At 35.7% G+C, this 16742-nt stretch overlaps 1 protein-coding gene across 2 annotated transcripts; it reads right to left on the minus strand.

The window, feature by feature from the left end:
- Window positions 1-2012: 2012 nt before the first annotated feature.
- Window positions 2013-9696, minus strand: ube2d4 (ubiquitin conjugating enzyme E2 D4). 2 transcript variants are annotated; one of them, XM_028457070.1, is made up of 7 exons: window positions 9303-9696; window positions 6741-6804; window positions 5387-5418; window positions 5208-5285; window positions 5023-5128; window positions 4826-4919; window positions 2013-2636 (listed from the first exon to the last, which is right to left on the minus strand). In XM_028457070.1, the coding sequence occupies exons 1-7, from the start codon at window positions 9324-9326 to the stop codon at window positions 2621-2623; spliced, it is 414 nt and encodes a 137-aa protein (XP_028312871.1). In that variant the 5' UTR covers window positions 9327-9696; the 3' UTR covers window positions 2013-2620. The 2 variants fall into 2 exon arrangements, with proteins under 2 accessions (XP_028312871.1, XP_028312870.1); XM_028457069.1 differs by lacking the exon at window positions 2013-2636 and adding an exon at window positions 2903-4754 and having other exon boundaries at window positions 9303-9687.
- Between the last annotated feature and the right edge of the window lie 7046 nt (window positions 9697-16742).

Raw genomic sequence — 16742 nt, forward strand, 5'->3', positions numbered from 1 at the left:
CTCAGGGTATGTTACATGTTCTCTAACGGGACGTACCGGAAAGGCGGAGTTTATTTGCACACCTACGTCTGGCTAATGACTCCCAACAACCCTGTGATTAAATATCAATTATATGATATACATCACTTTTTTTTTTTTAGATGTGTAACAGTGATTAGACAGTATTTAGCATGCAATTGTATGTCAGAGTAAGCATTTGGAACTTTATTTTGACATTTGTCTTTCTTTTGTTTTTGTTTTTTTTTCTTTAGCAGAGAAAATTAATAGGAAACAAAAACAGGATAAATATGACATGTGACTGAACATATTTCGATGTAATGGTAGCTGAGCACATGAGAGGGTCATCTGAAGTGAAAATAGGAAGATGACCGTAGTGAGACTAGGCGTTCTCAACCTTAGGGTCGGGACCCCATTTGGGGTCGCGAGACACTGGAAGGAGGTCACCAGATACCTTTTTGAAACTAAGAATTTTTTAACAATTTGAGCTTTTTTTGCTTATTTTTATTTATTATTATTATTTACCTTTTTTCTGCAACTACATTAAACTTGACATATTTGAACTTATTTTTACAACTTCTTCTTTTTTCTTTTTCCATTTAATGCATTTTTGCTACATTACTCCCATCTCTGCCAATTCTTCATCAAATTTCAATGCCCTTTTTGTGCATTTTTTTCCACCTTCAAGACATTTTTGGCACTTTTAAACCCTTTCCATCACTTTTCTCACCTAATGTTGCATATTTTGACCCTCTTTTTTCAGTTTTAACCTCTTTTCACCATATTTCATGTTTGTTTTTGTAAATTTAACCACATTCACGATTTATCATGCCCATTATTTGGCAGTTTAAACTAATTGTATACTTTTAACACTTTGAACCCCTTTTGATGTTCATTTTTGGCCACTCTAATTTGCAACTTTTAACCAATTTTTGTAATTTTAAAAATTTAAAAATTCACCCCTTTTACCATTTATGGTCACTTTTAACCCATTTTATTTCTGATAAAAACAAGGATTTACATCTTTTAGATGACTATGGCTGACATAATAAAAGTCCTGTATAGCAGTGGATATTATTCAGATTGATAAATAAATGTGATTATCACAGATTCATACAATGGACCATCATTTTGCTGACTTTAACGACGGGCCCCGAAAAGCTCTCCTAATATAGATCTTAAATGTTCATGACTGTATTCATCCACCTTCAGGTACAGTGGGGTCTCTGCCTCCTTTATTTTGGGGGTCGCGGGCTGAAAAGGTTGAGAACCCCTGAGTTAGAAAGTGAAACAGGTTGAAAGGTCAAGCTCCAAGGTGTTAAATTTGTGATGATTGGTCAACCATCTAAACAGATGAGGCATATTTTATCACAGTGGGGGCTACAAAAATGTGATAGTCTGATCCGACGACCACATTGTCATTTACATCAGTAGTTAGAATTATGACCTGAGCAGATGTTTTAATATCACTTATTATCTTGTTGCATGATATGTAGTCCATCACCATTATCGTCTAATGCAACTTTATTATTCTTATATACTTTATTGCATTAACAAGCAAAATGTCAATTTCACAGTCCGCTGTCATCAAAAGTACACTGCATTTTTTGTATATATATATATATAACACAAAACAGAACAAAAATAAATAAAAAAGGGATAAATAACAAGTGTAAGTGCCTTTTTTGTCACACATCATCCTTTAATGAAATTATATAACTGTGAAGTCTACTTAAGTCTAGTTTTGCAAGTTATCTCTAATTGTTAATGTTATTTTTTCATCATTTAAAGTTTGCTCTACCATTCAAAAACAAAGATTTATTTTTGGTGACATTTGTTGTTTCCATGTCCTTGTCACCTGCTTCATGGCTGCAACTTGACATCACTTTAAAAAAAAAAAAAAAAAAAATTGAGGCCTTTCTGATTAAAATATAGATTAACCAAAAAGTATTTATTTTTTTAAAGAAAGGTATTCTCAGTCACCACCCAAAGAAAGACAGAAAATGACCAGTAAACAACAATAAACCAAGATGAGCTTTATTTGTTAAAACAAGGTCAACGGTTGTCTTGTGTGAAGAGTCGTGGACGTTTATGATGAGAGTTCATATAGCACATGTAATCCAAATTTTGAAGGTGACCAAAGGCTGCTCAGCCATGCTGGATGTTTAAAGAAAGTCAAGTCGTATTGATCACGCATGTGACCACATCTATCAGTCAAATATACCATCCGTCTGCAGGGCACGGCCTTCATAGCAAATGTACACTTTGACACAGTTTCTCTTTCTATACATGTGTGTTCTATATACAAAATGAGGGTTAAGGCTAAAAATTTTAGTGATGGGTGTTTGGCTGATGATTTGTAACGAAATCCCTGATATCTGGCGAATGGCTGTAAGGAGGTTCTCCAGCGTGCAAAGCATGCCAAGCTGCCTGTATGAATGCCATTGAGCACAGTGGACAGGGGAAGTCAATGCATGGTAAGTAGAGGCTGCACTAAGTCTTACAGCTGGAAGATTACTAAGCTTTTCAATAAATAAAGAGCCGGATCAACGACAACAATGCCACAAAAGTAGAACAAGTTGTTTTACGCCTGAAGTCTTGCAGCAATAACCGCTCCTCCTCGTCAGTCAGAGGATTTACTGTGAAAACATTTCAGTGTAAGTTTTTATTTTCTGAATGGCTTCTTTTGACAATTTACAATAGCTAACAATGACAAACATCTATATTAGGTACCTAAACAATGGTGTTAATTCTACAATCAAAGCCTTTACAGCCATCATGCTTAACAGTGTCCTTCTGGAAGAATTAAGTTGATCTTTTTCTAACAAATATTTCCAATTTAATGTTCAAATTTCCCCTTTAAATTGGCAGCATCAGCACATTGAGCATGTGTTAAAAAAAAAAGAACAAAACAAAAAAAAACAAAAAAACTTTTCATCTACTTTTTCCAACAGTAACAATTGATGTTAAAACTATTACAGGACACATCACAATCATGTTCATTTTTTTTTTTTTCTCCCAGAATCGGATGATAGAATAAGCCTATAAAGCTTCTAGAGATACAAATGTCACAAATTTAATCACCCAGACAAAATAAATGATTCCTGTTCGTGTTAGAAAACAATCCAAAAAAACAAAACAAAAAAGAGAACTTCATAAATTCATAAACAATTACATTATGGAGCTTTGTCAACTTACATTTAAAACAAGCTATCATGGCGATGTAGTGTATTTTATTAAGCTCAAGTAATTTGACGCGTTATGACTTCAAAGGTCGGCAGGTCGATTGGATCTGCTCGGGGGTTCGTGTTTACAGTACAAGGAACAACCAGCGAACTACTGGCAGGTGTTCTCAGAAGACAAAAGTAGCACTAAGATTTCAGTCTGCTCCAGGAGAGATAAGAACGTGCACGATGAGATCTGCAGAGTGCTAGAGACAGTACTTCTTTGACAGCATAACATGTAAGTGCAGTACGGACCATCGGGGGCCTCATCTTTGATCATGTTGCCTCTACACGAAGCCTGTTTGAACATTAAAGAGTCAAACCCTTGAATGGAGACTGGAGTTGTTGTCAAAGGTCTGATTAGCAGTGGTTTGGGTCACTGCATGTGAAAGGCTGATGATGTGGTTAAGATACCTGAGGAACTGTACTGAGGTGGCACACAGCAGAGCTACATGCCATGGAGGGGTGGGGGAGGGGTCTAACAGGAGCTTTTCAGTCTATGTCTGTCGGAAATGATTTAAGTGAGAAAATTGGGAGACAAATGTCAATCTCCAGTGTCGTTAATGACCGGCTAATACTGATGATGCTCCAAACAAAAGCGGGTGCTGAAGACTAAACTTCCCGTTACATCAGTGGTTTCCAGATTAATGGCGTGGAGCTACAAATACATTCCCACCCTGAAGTAAACCTGTGGCTCCTTTTTGTCCAGTATGAAGTTCCAAATTACAGTTGTTCGTCGGTTTATTCCTTCAAGTTATGAGAGTCCATGAAGCCACTAGTTTGCTGCCCCCCACCTTTTAAATCCATAAAAAGTGTGGGCAGCAGACTGCTTTTCATTTTTTCTTTAAATCCTTCACATTATTTGAGAGTTGAGACATGCATATGCCGTAAGAGCAGCTGCTGGTTGTGGCATTGCACCAGTTTGTGTTCAACAAAGAACATTCAGCCTCGATTGCACATTGACCGTTAAAAAACAAACGAAAACAAACAAACCACTAACAGAAAGGCCACTAAATACATGAAAACACAATAAGACAGAAAGAGACTGTACCTGTGGAAAACAATAGTGGGACCATTCATTCTCCGACATGAACAATTTGCAATGATATGACTCATTGACAGTGAAAGACATTTTAGTAGTGACGATGAGAGTGAGGATCAGAAGAGTAACAGTTTGAAGTCTGAGTGTGAGGGGAAGTTAAGAGTCCAGTTATTTTTTTTGTGTATATATATAGGAGTGCTTCAAACATCCACCAGGTCCTGCTCAGCGGATCCATACATGTAGTTAAGGACAGCACACGGTTGTAGCTGAGCGTGTGGAAAACCAAGTGGCACTGAACTCTGCTGTTTCACTTCCTGTTCCAAACTGTGGGTTTGTTGTTTAGTTTGTTTTAATTCCACTGCTGCTGCTGCTGCTCATCTGCCTCCAGTTACAAATCATTCATATTGTTTTTGTTCTTATGAGTATTTCAATCTCCCTGGCATTCTCACATGGCATATTTCTGAGTCCATTCTCTTGCTAATTTGTTGTACCTGTAAAACACATGCGGAGGTAAGAATAGACATTATTCATGTAGGAATTCTTCTCTCTGCTTTTTACTCACTTTTCCCTGTCGGCCTTGTACGTATGAGCGATCTCTGGAACCAGTGGGTCATCAGGGTTGGGATCACAGAGAAGCGAGCAGATAGACAATAATACTGAAAAAGGTAAATACATTTTTTTTAATATTTGACCAAGGAACATGCAATGAATATTACATTTATATATAAAAACTAAGTAAAAAAAACCTGGGTCGTTTACCTTTAGATACTGTAAGAGCAGGGGACCACTGTGATCTTAGAATGTCCAGACAAATACTGCCGTTGCTGTTGATATTAGGGTGGTAGATTTTTGTGGTGAATGCAACCTGTGGAACAACACAAAAAACATTTTTTTGGGTCAAGTCCGTTACTTAAAAAGCAAGTTGGTTCAAAGTAGATACTCACTTTTGGCGGTTTGAAGGGGTAATCTGTGGGGAAGTGAATGGTGAGGAAAAACACTCCACTCTGATAAGGGCTGTCACTCTGTCCAAGTAAAAATAACCCAACAGGTTAGACTGGTTGTAAATGGCTCTAATGTTTCTTATTCTATTTTATCTAATTTAATGTGTTTTCCTTTTGCTTACCGGACCCATTATCGTTGCCTGCCAGTGAAACACTATAAAAGAAAGATGAAGAAAGAAACACTATTGAAACATAAATCAACAAAACTATTTTTAAAAGAACTTCTACTCATCACTGAAAGTAGGGCCTCTGATTGCAGAAAACTGACGGAAAAACAGAATTCATGTTTTGAGACGGAAAAAAAGCAATCTCTCATTATTTAAATATGGGTGCTGACATGACATTTTTGGTAGATTGTGCAAAAATGCCTCACACGTTTTGGTACAATATTACACTTTTACACAGTATTTTTTTCAGCAGAAAACAGGTGACTCATCTGCAGTGTTTGATTAATGCGTTTTGATGAACAAGTGGTTCAGATTTCAGCTTAACATTCCCATTTTTTTTAATCACCTGAAGCATGTAAGACCCTCTGGACCAGCTGGGTATCATGTAGGAGTGTGACAATATCTTGATACGGTGATATTTTTTCTCACGATCGATTATCAATATGCTAAGTATCGATTTAAAAAAAAATTTTTTTTTTAATTTAAGATTTCTTTTATTATTTTCAAAACCTTTTCTGCTTTTTCACTAAAATGTGCAAATAGCTCTTCAATTTGTTGAAGGAACCAATATTTTGTTTACTAGAATAATGCACTATAATGGTGTCACTGGTAAAAGAGACCCTATTTTTTGTTTACAGAAAGCACTATTGGAGATACTTATTCGTTTACATTGGTATGTTGACGCTTATTTACAGAAATGTTGCACTAAAATAGTGTCACTGTTCATAGGACACCTTTTCAATGTATTGTCTTTTAGAGATATAAAATAAAAATTGTATTTTTTTCACTTAAATTTTCTGGTTATGTCATAGATTATCGTAGATTGATTTCAGACCAATATATCGATAATCGCAGTATCGTCATATCGTGAGATAATCGTTATCGCGAGCATTGTATTGTGTATCGTATCGTGAGGTACCCAGAGGTTCTCACCCCTAGTATCATCAACCTATGTGTCTGTGGGTTTGTGTGATGATGTTGGGGTCCCTTGTTGTTTTTTAATCTATGTAAAGTTTTGATAATGTAAAGCACTTTGAATTGTATTTTAGATGAAAAGCATTATATAAAGAAAGTTTTAATTGGTTAACAACGGTACTCTAGTAACCCTATTTGGTACTATTTTAAGATGTTTTATAGCCAGTAAAGTCATCTAAACAGGGAGAAATGATAAAACAAAAAGGAAACGGAAAAGTGTAGTGTGAAATCGGTGAACCCTGAAACGGAATTTTGGGAAATTTAAAAAAAGGAAAATCGGAGGCCGTATTTAGAAGTTTAAAATCTTAGCGTAAACAAGGATTCAGCCACTCACGATCTTCTCCCACAGGGCCCGCAGAGCACTGAGCTGGTGGGTCCCTCTGCAGGTCTGCCAGCTCCTAAAAGCAACACAATCCCAGTCAGTGACACTCAAAGAAAAACAAAAAGTGTTTGTTTTTGTTTTTTTTTTGGTCAGACTTCCAAAGAGCCATTTTTACACTTTCAAAAGCAACATTCTCTAACTGCTCTTGAAGGATAACAAGGACAGTCACCAACAGGGTGTGTATTTTGAAGGAGACACAAAACTACAAACTTTGAATGTAGCTTAAAGCAGGGTTAGTGGTGTAGAGAACTTCAGATTTACTTTACCTTTATTTATGGACACTTACATTCAGATATTTCTGGCACTCAAGTTAAACCTCAAAGCAATTAATAAATAAAAGCAACAATGATTAAAAAACAAGGAATAGAAAAATCCTCTGGTGACTACACCGTGTAAAAAAAAAAAGAACTTAATGATGTAAAAAAAACAAGGTTGTTAAAAATGATTAATCATTCACATCACACTTTTACAGCAAACATGTTACAAATTATTTTTTAAAACTGAATTAAATGACTGAACACAGAATAGCCGCAATCACAAAATGATTGTTGATCATAATGGAAGAGAATGAGACTGGCCAGCCAGTAATAAATGATTTTTCTTGGTGTATTACTGACTGCAGGAAAATAATACACGTGTGTTTGTGTGTGTGTGTGTGTGTTTTAGCTCTATGATGGACCTGCCAGCCATAAAGCACCTGCCACACTGACAAGGATTAACTGTCATAAAGATTAATGTTTAGCAATAGTCATGTCCCGATCTGATATTGACATCGGTCCGATATCAGCCAGAAAAACGTATATCGGATTTTATCGGACTGCATCCAAAATCTTTGATATAATATATATATATATATATATTGGTTTTTTATTTAATTATTTTTTCAATATCTTCTATTTTTTTCCTTTTCTTTTATTCAATCATAGAATATTCTTATTCAAAAAGGTTAATTATATGTAATCCATTGGCTTATAATAAATGGGTGTTTTTTTTTTCTTTTTTTCTTAAATATTCAAGCCTTTTCTAACATTCCACACTCCGAAATAAGTAATAAAAGTATGTATGATATGTGCTGATATCATATTGGATCGATATCGGCATCGACCTATATGCAAGGTACAATATCGGTATCGTATCAGAAATGAAAAAAAAAAAAAGAAAAAAAAAAGTTGTATCGGCACATCCCTATTTATCAATAATCGCAGCGAATCACCAAAACTCCCTTTAACAATGCAGTGATATTTTGTGCATCAACTGGTCCCGATGAAATCCGCCAACATCGCTCCCAGCCCTGAATGCTCCAATGATGACCCTCCACATCCACGTTTCTTGTTTTCTTTCATGATTCTATCACTATTGCTGCTTTTTCTCTAGATCTGAAAGTCCCACAGGATCTCACCACGGTCCATTTACACCTCCTCCTGTGCAGGTGTTACTGACTCTGACCAATCCTTGGGGTAACCTGGTTAAGACCATCCATGTACGTATCGACTGCCAGTACTTCACACCTTCCTGCTTTGTGCTGCTGGCGGTGTGAATCTTTCAGTGTATACATTATGTATATAATGTGTGTGTGTATGTGTGAATATAATGTGTTATATGAGGTATACATTGAAATATTGAAGCAAGTTAGGTAGGCTATTTCAGCTAATGTCATATAGTGTGTATTTGTTTTTTTAGCATCTAAAGTTCTATGATGTAAAATAAATTAAAAAAAATAGTAATATTTGTGAGTCACTGATTTGTTAAAATCAGTAATAATCGTTTTCAATAATTAATTCAGTTGACATTTATCGTATGTAAATACTGCAGCTAAACTCACATCTAATGTATTCTTTGCAATGACAGCCAAACAACATATTTAAATAGAAACTAAGCATGTTATTTAACATCTCCTGAAATACAGCCTATCTATTCTGTTATATAAATACACACCACGGTCTGTTCCAGTTCTCCATTTGCCATTCCTTATTAGGCAACGCTGACACCGGGGTTCATTTTTGGCAGCCATCAGGCAGCTGTCATTCAGCTACTAAACACACTGACACAAACCCAATAGACGTGATGTCTCAACACTGGGACGGTTTAGAAAGAGACCCAATACTGCCGCTAATCGGACAGCTAAGAGCAGACACTGTATGCAACCAATATGAACGCTAACACGTACATTTAAAAAAAGAACCCAATTGTTTTGTTTTTTTGTTTTTTTTTAAAGAAATGTCAAAAGCGTTTCACAAAAAGACAGTAAAAGTAGAAAAAGGAGTGATGGAGATGTGTTAGCAAACAGCCGCTGCTGTAGCAATGCACCAAAGGGGCCGTCAGTGACTTAGCTCGTCTTTGTCTGTGAATTACACCAACAACAGCACAAAAACAAAGCTAATGCCGCTATCTTAATATACAGAAAGAGGGCTTAACGCGGCCTCTGTTCTCCAACAGGGGGGGGTCGCACGAATAAACGCGTCCGAAATGATGTAGGAACAGCACATGAAGAAATAAACACAAACACACACTCACCTTCTGAATTCGTTTCAACGCCATTGCTTCAATGGCTATGCTAGGTAGCCTGTCAGCTAACGGTCAGCACCTCAAACATACAATTGGGCTCCTTCTGCCGCACTCTTCTCTGACTTCACGTACGTTCAGAAAATCAAAACGGACATCAAGCACCTATCGGATATTCTAATAACTGATCTAGTAATCTTCAATTATAAGCATTTAGTTGATGTTTTCTTGGACTACGACAGAAAACCAAAGATATTTAGCTGTCTCTCCCATTTCATCCAGTTCTTTGGGCAAACGGCGTACCGCAATATCGCGAGATTTCATGAGGTAAATCACGAAGATGAAAAAAACCTGAACTCCATGAGATACAAGATACAGGCTGCGTCTGAATAGTCCCTCCCAGAGCCGTTTAGTCAGATGCGACAACTCTGTTCACTCCATTCGGTCCGCAATGGCGGTTCATGGAGCCTCACAATAGTTCCCGGAAGTGAGCAGTTGACTATTTATTATTATTATTATTATTATTATTATTATTATTATTATTATTATTATTATTATTATTATTAATGTTAATGATCAGTGTATCTGAACCCATTAACGTGTGCATTTTAACCAATTATTAATTCATTAAAAATACGTTATTGACGTGTGCATATGATGGTGTACTGTATAAATATTGTAAATCAATGCAGTTATTGACGCCTAATTACCTAAAAACCCAGTTATGTCACTCGGAATCACTGGATTCGAATTGCCCGCCAATAACTTCCGGGAACTATTTGAGTCCATAGAAATACGTAGACGTCGTCTACAGCGCCGCCATCTTGGAACGGTGCTGATGGAGGCAGCGGTGCATCATGGACATGTAAAGGACAAGGGTCAATAGCAGGTTGTTATAGCTATAGTGATATAAACGCCGACAGGAAGGACAGAACCATCGATGTTATGAATCTAGCGTTCCTATAGCAACAGCCTGTTACACAGAAAAAAACAGACTTACTGCAGTAATTGATGGAGGAGAAGAATACAGCGATGACTTTTTCTGGCTGAGACGGAATCAAATACTAAATAAACTCTTGTAGTTTTCTGTGAGGATTGTTTATGTTCTTGTTACTTGAATCAACTTGAATATTTCAGTTATTTAGCTACAATAATAATAAAGATGATAATAATAATAATAATAATAATAATAATAATAATAATAATAATAATATGAATAATAATAATAATAATAATAATAATAATAATAATAATAATAATAAGATAATATAATAATAATAGCAACAACAATAATAACACAATGCGAATACCAGTAACTATCATATAGAATATTATTTAAAAATAATAATAATATGAGAATATAATGATAATGATAAGCATAGCAATAACAATAATACAGTAATAGTACAAATATACAATATTAATAATTGTCAAATGCAATGTGTAGCCTTAAGCAATGTTGTCATTAAAAACCTGAGCACATCTGAACGTTTTCTTTATCTATCTATCTATCTATCTATCTATCTATCTATCTATCTATCTATCTATCTATCTATCTATCTATCTATCTATCTAATTGCTTGAAAAGTGAGTGATTTATGACTACCTTAATAATGTAAGCACATCATTCCTCTATAGATGTAATGCACTGTAGTAGCGATTTCCACCATTCCAAGATGGCCACCCTGTAGAACCCTTTCTTCTTCCTGTTCTGTCACAACTCTCTCTAAACGGCTCCGGTCCTTCCTTTCTTGTTCTTCTTCTTCTTCTTCTTCTTCTTCTTCTTCTGGCTCCGTTACTCTATGGGAGAGAGCAGTGTGAAAGTGGCTCCTACGATACCTCTTCTCCCATTGGTTTTCCAAAAGTAATCGGATCGGGCCAAACGAGGAGTCAGCAGAAAGGTCTGCTCCGCTCGAGTCCAAATATGTGCATCCCTCCTGGCTAGAGTCAGAACTGTGCCCGCTAGAGGAGAAAAACAAATACGGGGTGCAAAAAGTGCTCATTTCAATTGTGAAGCCAAGTTTCACAATTAAATTATAAATGGTTGAATGGCTTTGTACATATTTTAAGGAAACACATTTATGTCTTATTTAATGTGTTTAGAAGAAAATGCTGAATCTGCTTTACGCAGACTTTAAGAGGCCCAATAACCATAAATGCTGATGATTTGTTGCTGTTGTGTGCTTTGATATTCCTATTAGATACTATACAGTAGAGCTGGGCAACATATTGTGATTGAAGAAATAAGTTTTCTATTTTGTCGATAGAGAAAATGACAATATCGCTTAAACAGAGATATATCTATATTTGTTTTACTTGTTTTTATTCATACATTCACACAGTACAAATCACATCATATAAGTAGTTAATATTATTTATAGGGTGCAGTCAAACAGTGTCCTTTACAATTTTAACATATTTCTGAGATATATATATATATATATATATATATATATATATATATATATATATATATATATATATATATATATTTTATAGCTTATTTTGTATTAAAATACTTGTTTTAGCGGTTGCTGCCTGCTTTTGTTACTTCTAAGAATAACTTGAAAAGCACAGTTAGATGGATTACTGAGTGCGTCCTGACGCAGACCTTCCCCTAAAACAAGCTCACTCACACGTGCTGTCCCTTATAGGAGAAAAAGCCAAAAATGACACATATTGTGTTTGTTAATAAATGTTCCTGTGTGCCATTTTTCATTAGCAAATTTAACCCAGAATTGGTTAAATATCAAGATTAATATTGTATGTCACCATTTTGAAGATAAAAAAATTACAACATTGAGATATGAGTTTTGGTCCATATTGCCCAGTCCTACTGTACAGCACTAGTTGTCAAACTCAGGGCTTGAAGGCAATATAAATTGGCCCACAGGAAAGTGAAAATAATGAACCACTGTGTAAATTACCAAATAATTCAAGTGTAGATATCTCAAATTCAAAAATGTCAAGTTTTCCCGAGTCTAACTGCAGTCATTTTTGATTGCAAATTGTGCAAAGAAAAACTATTTATTCCCAAAAGAAATCCTTTAATTTCTCCTCAACAATCCCATGCACAAAAATCCTCTAAATTACATGAAAATTGCTCACAAACTATCAACGAAAATCGTGTAGGGACTGATATTGGAAACTATAGGGCACAATAATGTTGAAATAGTTTTTTTTCCCCATCCTGTGGCCCTCTTCACATCAAAGTACTTCTTATTAGATCCCTGAGCAAAAATGAGTTTGACACCCCAGCCACACAGTCTCTCACTTTCTCTATAGTCGTGCGGATAACAAGCTGCCATGAATTTATAAGAAGAATCTTGTACAGTGTACCGTGAAGACAGAGACAACTGATAAATTGTCATAGATTCTAAACCCTGTGATGCTTGGTGGTAGGGACGTTGTCTGTAAGCTTTTTTTTTTTTTAAATTATTATTATTTATAGTGTTGGAACTTGGCTCTACAATAAAATGACAACACAAAAAATAGGTATACAATGTCCATTAGGGCTGGGACTATATGCTTTCGTCCCGATTCGATCCTAATCACAATTCTTGGGTGCCGATTTGATTTAATTTGCGATTCTGATTTATTAAATATTGCATTTTGATAGTAACAATTATTGTGATATTAATTTCCTTATTTTCCCAGAATCATCCACTTCTAGAAACAAACAATATGAGTTATAGTTTCAAAAATCAATGCATTTCACAAGCCAGTCAGTCGCTCTGACATTTATTTTAATTGCACATGCATATGGTAGATATCATGTACCATGTTGATAACATTCAGTATAGAATATTGTGTGTTAATTTTCTTATATTCCTTATCTAAGAACACTTCATAGAAGTCAGTCAGCTGGTCTGACATTTATTTCAACTGCTCATGAAAATGAAGACAAATGGAAAAATAAAAATCATAATTAAAAATCGATCCTGGGGAAAATGACTGGTTTTCAGTATTGTCACAAAAATTACAATAAATGTTAAATTGATATTTCTATCCACCACTAATGTGCAGGGTCTCTCTTTATGTTTGAGCCACAAGGGATGAGGTTAAATAAATAGGATAAAGCAGGTCTATTTGACTTGAAAACTCCTATTGAATTACAATCATGATTATGGTAACAAGCAAAGTTATGAAGAAAAGACAAACTCTACTTATTCAACTGAAGCCAGGTGTCCACAAGGTGGCACTGTGTGAGAGGAGCAACAGAAAAAGAACGTTTAGAAACATCAGAAATTCATATAAATCATATAATTCATTTATAATCCTTTAAATGAATGTTTAATATTTATTTTTCCGTGTGTTTTTATTTATTTTGTAAAACACTGCAACTGCAAGACAAAAAAAAAGAAAAAAAAATGCATATTATTTACAGCCACTTCAAGAATAGAGAGAAGACTATGGAATTGTTCATTGAACACCCAGTCACTGCAAAGCCATATTCATCTGAGTCAGCTGCATGCTCTGGTTTCTTGCAAAGCATCATGAGCTTCCCTTTATATGTCTTAAACAAGGGTGAAAAAAGAGCTCTCATTATTTTAGTGAGTATGTATGAATGGCTCGCAGTGTTCATTCCTCTTAAATGGCTGATTCAGTGTCAGGTTGAGGATCCTATCTCAATGTGACACTGAGAGGGACCATTTTCTTTTCGAAAACTGAAGATTCCTTCAGATAATATCTTATTGTTTGCTCATCTCTGCGCTCTCAATGACCCGCCTGTCCTCGGGGCTCGCCTGTAATCAGATTCAGCGAGGAGCAGAGGTAGCAGTTTGGGCCTTGTGCTCTGAGTTTGTCTACTTGGAGAGGCCATTTATCAGCATGAGGTTTTCAGACACAGTCAAGCGCACACTTTGTTGACTTGAAGCCTCGTGTTAACAAAAGCCTCCCACGGTCACCCTACTGTTGCTGTTACTCTGAAATCTCAAATCAAACATTGACACCGCACCTTTTCCCAACCTGAAGGGTTTGGAACTCACAAAGAAAGAGGAAGATCACACTTTGTTAAAGTTCAAAAAGTATTATTCAGCCACACTTGCATTTGTTTTGATGATGAAACATCATCACTAAAGTACACTGGGGAGTTTCCTTCTTCCGTCTTCTGTTATATGACAAGTGCCCCGAGTATTAAGATGATGTATGAGCCAAGGTGTGAGGATGTCAGGATGATATGGGTGGGGGTGAAGATGACCCGGCTCATGAAGAACATAGCCTATAGTGTTGTTATTTGAAACCTGCACGGACTCAGCAGACTTCAACAATCCGTCTTCATAGAAATATGAATCATCATCTGTTAGAGATGTAGAAAGTATTCCACTTATTTTGAAACACACGTAAGTCCTGTGTTTAAGCCTCGTTTAGACTTTTCCCATGGTTTCTATCACAAAGCACGCTGTAATTCTCAAAATGAACTTAAATGAGTCCTGCTAATGTTTAAATTATCCAATAAAAGCATGGGCAATTAATGCAGGGCACAAGCTGAGCTCACAATCCCCAGAGGTGTTCCACCTTGGGTTGGTCTATTAGCTTTTGGGAGAGCTCGCTCATGAAACAAAGATCCATTGTTCTCCCTTACTAAAAGATATTTGTTCACCACTTGTATCAATGCTCTTGATTTGATTATGCACTCGGGTGATATGTGCAAGCAGCGCTCATGTTTGCAGTGAAGTCAGCACTCTGCACAATCACATAATTCATGAGCTAAGCAATTTGGGGTTAAAAAAAGGTTCATTATGTCTGGAGCAATCAGTGTTTCATGGCTCATTTCCCTCGCTGTGATTTGATTTTGTTTGTCGGTGTCAATGTGGCCTTTGACCCCCCCCCCCCCCCAAAAAAAAAAAAAAAGGTTCTGGATTATACCTGAAACCTTTGTCTGGCTTTTTGCTTGTTATCAGTATTTGTGAGTTTTTACAACTTAAATCAATGAGTCCATCATCACAGCTTTTGTTCTCCCTGTGTTCTTCTTTGACGTTTAGACAAGCTGGCACTTACAGCTCTGCTTCTGGCTTCCAAGGTTTACATGATGTAATCACATAAACATTTATAGCTTGAGGGATGTGCTTATTAAACGGCAATAAATGCAGGAATTGTGGCCGTAGAGAGCTTTGCAATGTTCTTTTCATGGAATTTGTCATTTACAAGCAAATATTCTGGACAATAACTAAGACTTGATTTGAGTGCTTGCAGTCGTAGCTCTGTAAATCAACAGGTTGACTGGTGACTTGTTTTCTAACCATTTTCACTCCATTTAATACCATATGTGATTCTCCAAAGCCTGACACTTAAAAACTTGTTCTGATGAATGTGGTGCTATCATTGTTTATCTTCCTCAGAAACACATTGAATATGGTTTTCTTTGTTCTTAATCCACCTTATTCCTGGGGCTGCTACTTCCCAACTATGGGTGCAACTTTCTGTGTGATGAATACATAACATACAAGTAAAGTAATAATGAAAAAAAAAAAAACCTTTGTTCAGTTAAAGTCTTCAACACATTAGTTATAGTCATTTTTACTGTAAAAATGACAGTAACTGTTGTTTTTCCTGCCACAAAGTAAAAGTACTTATGTTCATTTGCTGGGATGATACACCGAGTTTACAATACAATACAATAAATGATAATGTGCCCGCAAAAAAATATACAACAATATTTTTTGAAAAGGAAACACGACCAAAAAATTGAAGTTTGAAAAATAACCATGCTTTTTTTTTATTTTTTATTTTTTTCTCTGGATGTATTTACTTAAAATAAAACAATCCATAACAAGCTAATTTGTATACCATAGTGTGGAATTTTTTAAAACGCCCACCCCCTTTGACAATATCCCTTATACGCTCTACAATATATCTTATGATGTTTTAATATCACAATATCTTGTCACACAATATACGGTGCCACCTTTATTCCTAAAAATGAGCATGAACACAAAACGCCAGATAATGGCATCTGGATCATTGATCCTGATCATGGTATCATGATTATTGACACTGAAATCAATAAATTAATGAATTATACAGTATCAATCATTCAATCACGTTTTGTTTCTAAAGCACTTTACAACAACCAAAGTTGACCAAAGTGCTGTACACAGTAAAAATACAATTTAAAAACAGCATAATAGGTAGGTCCAGATGTATGCCCCGCCCCCATTAAAAAAAAAACAAAAAAATATAATAAAATGCGCAATTCAGATCTAATCCGGAAGAAACTCATTGGTGTAGCAACCATCTTAACCATCAATAAAGATCAGTCAATTAATGATCAAGATATGAATTTTTGAAACTGATCCAGAATCAGTATATTAATCCGGATCTGTTAAAAATCCTAATAATATCCAGAAATAATGTAAATAAAGCAGAAGTCTTTATTCCTTTTGCCTCTTTGGAAGTGAGGCAAGAAAAACAGTGGATTTCCCCATGAGTCCCATCTCCTTTTATCTACCT

This window comes from Gouania willdenowi, chromosome 9 (genome assembly GCF_900634775.1).
Source record: "Gouania willdenowi chromosome 9, fGouWil2.1, whole genome shotgun sequence".
NCBI lineage: Eukaryota > Metazoa > Chordata > Actinopteri > Blenniiformes > Gobiesocidae > Gouania > Gouania willdenowi.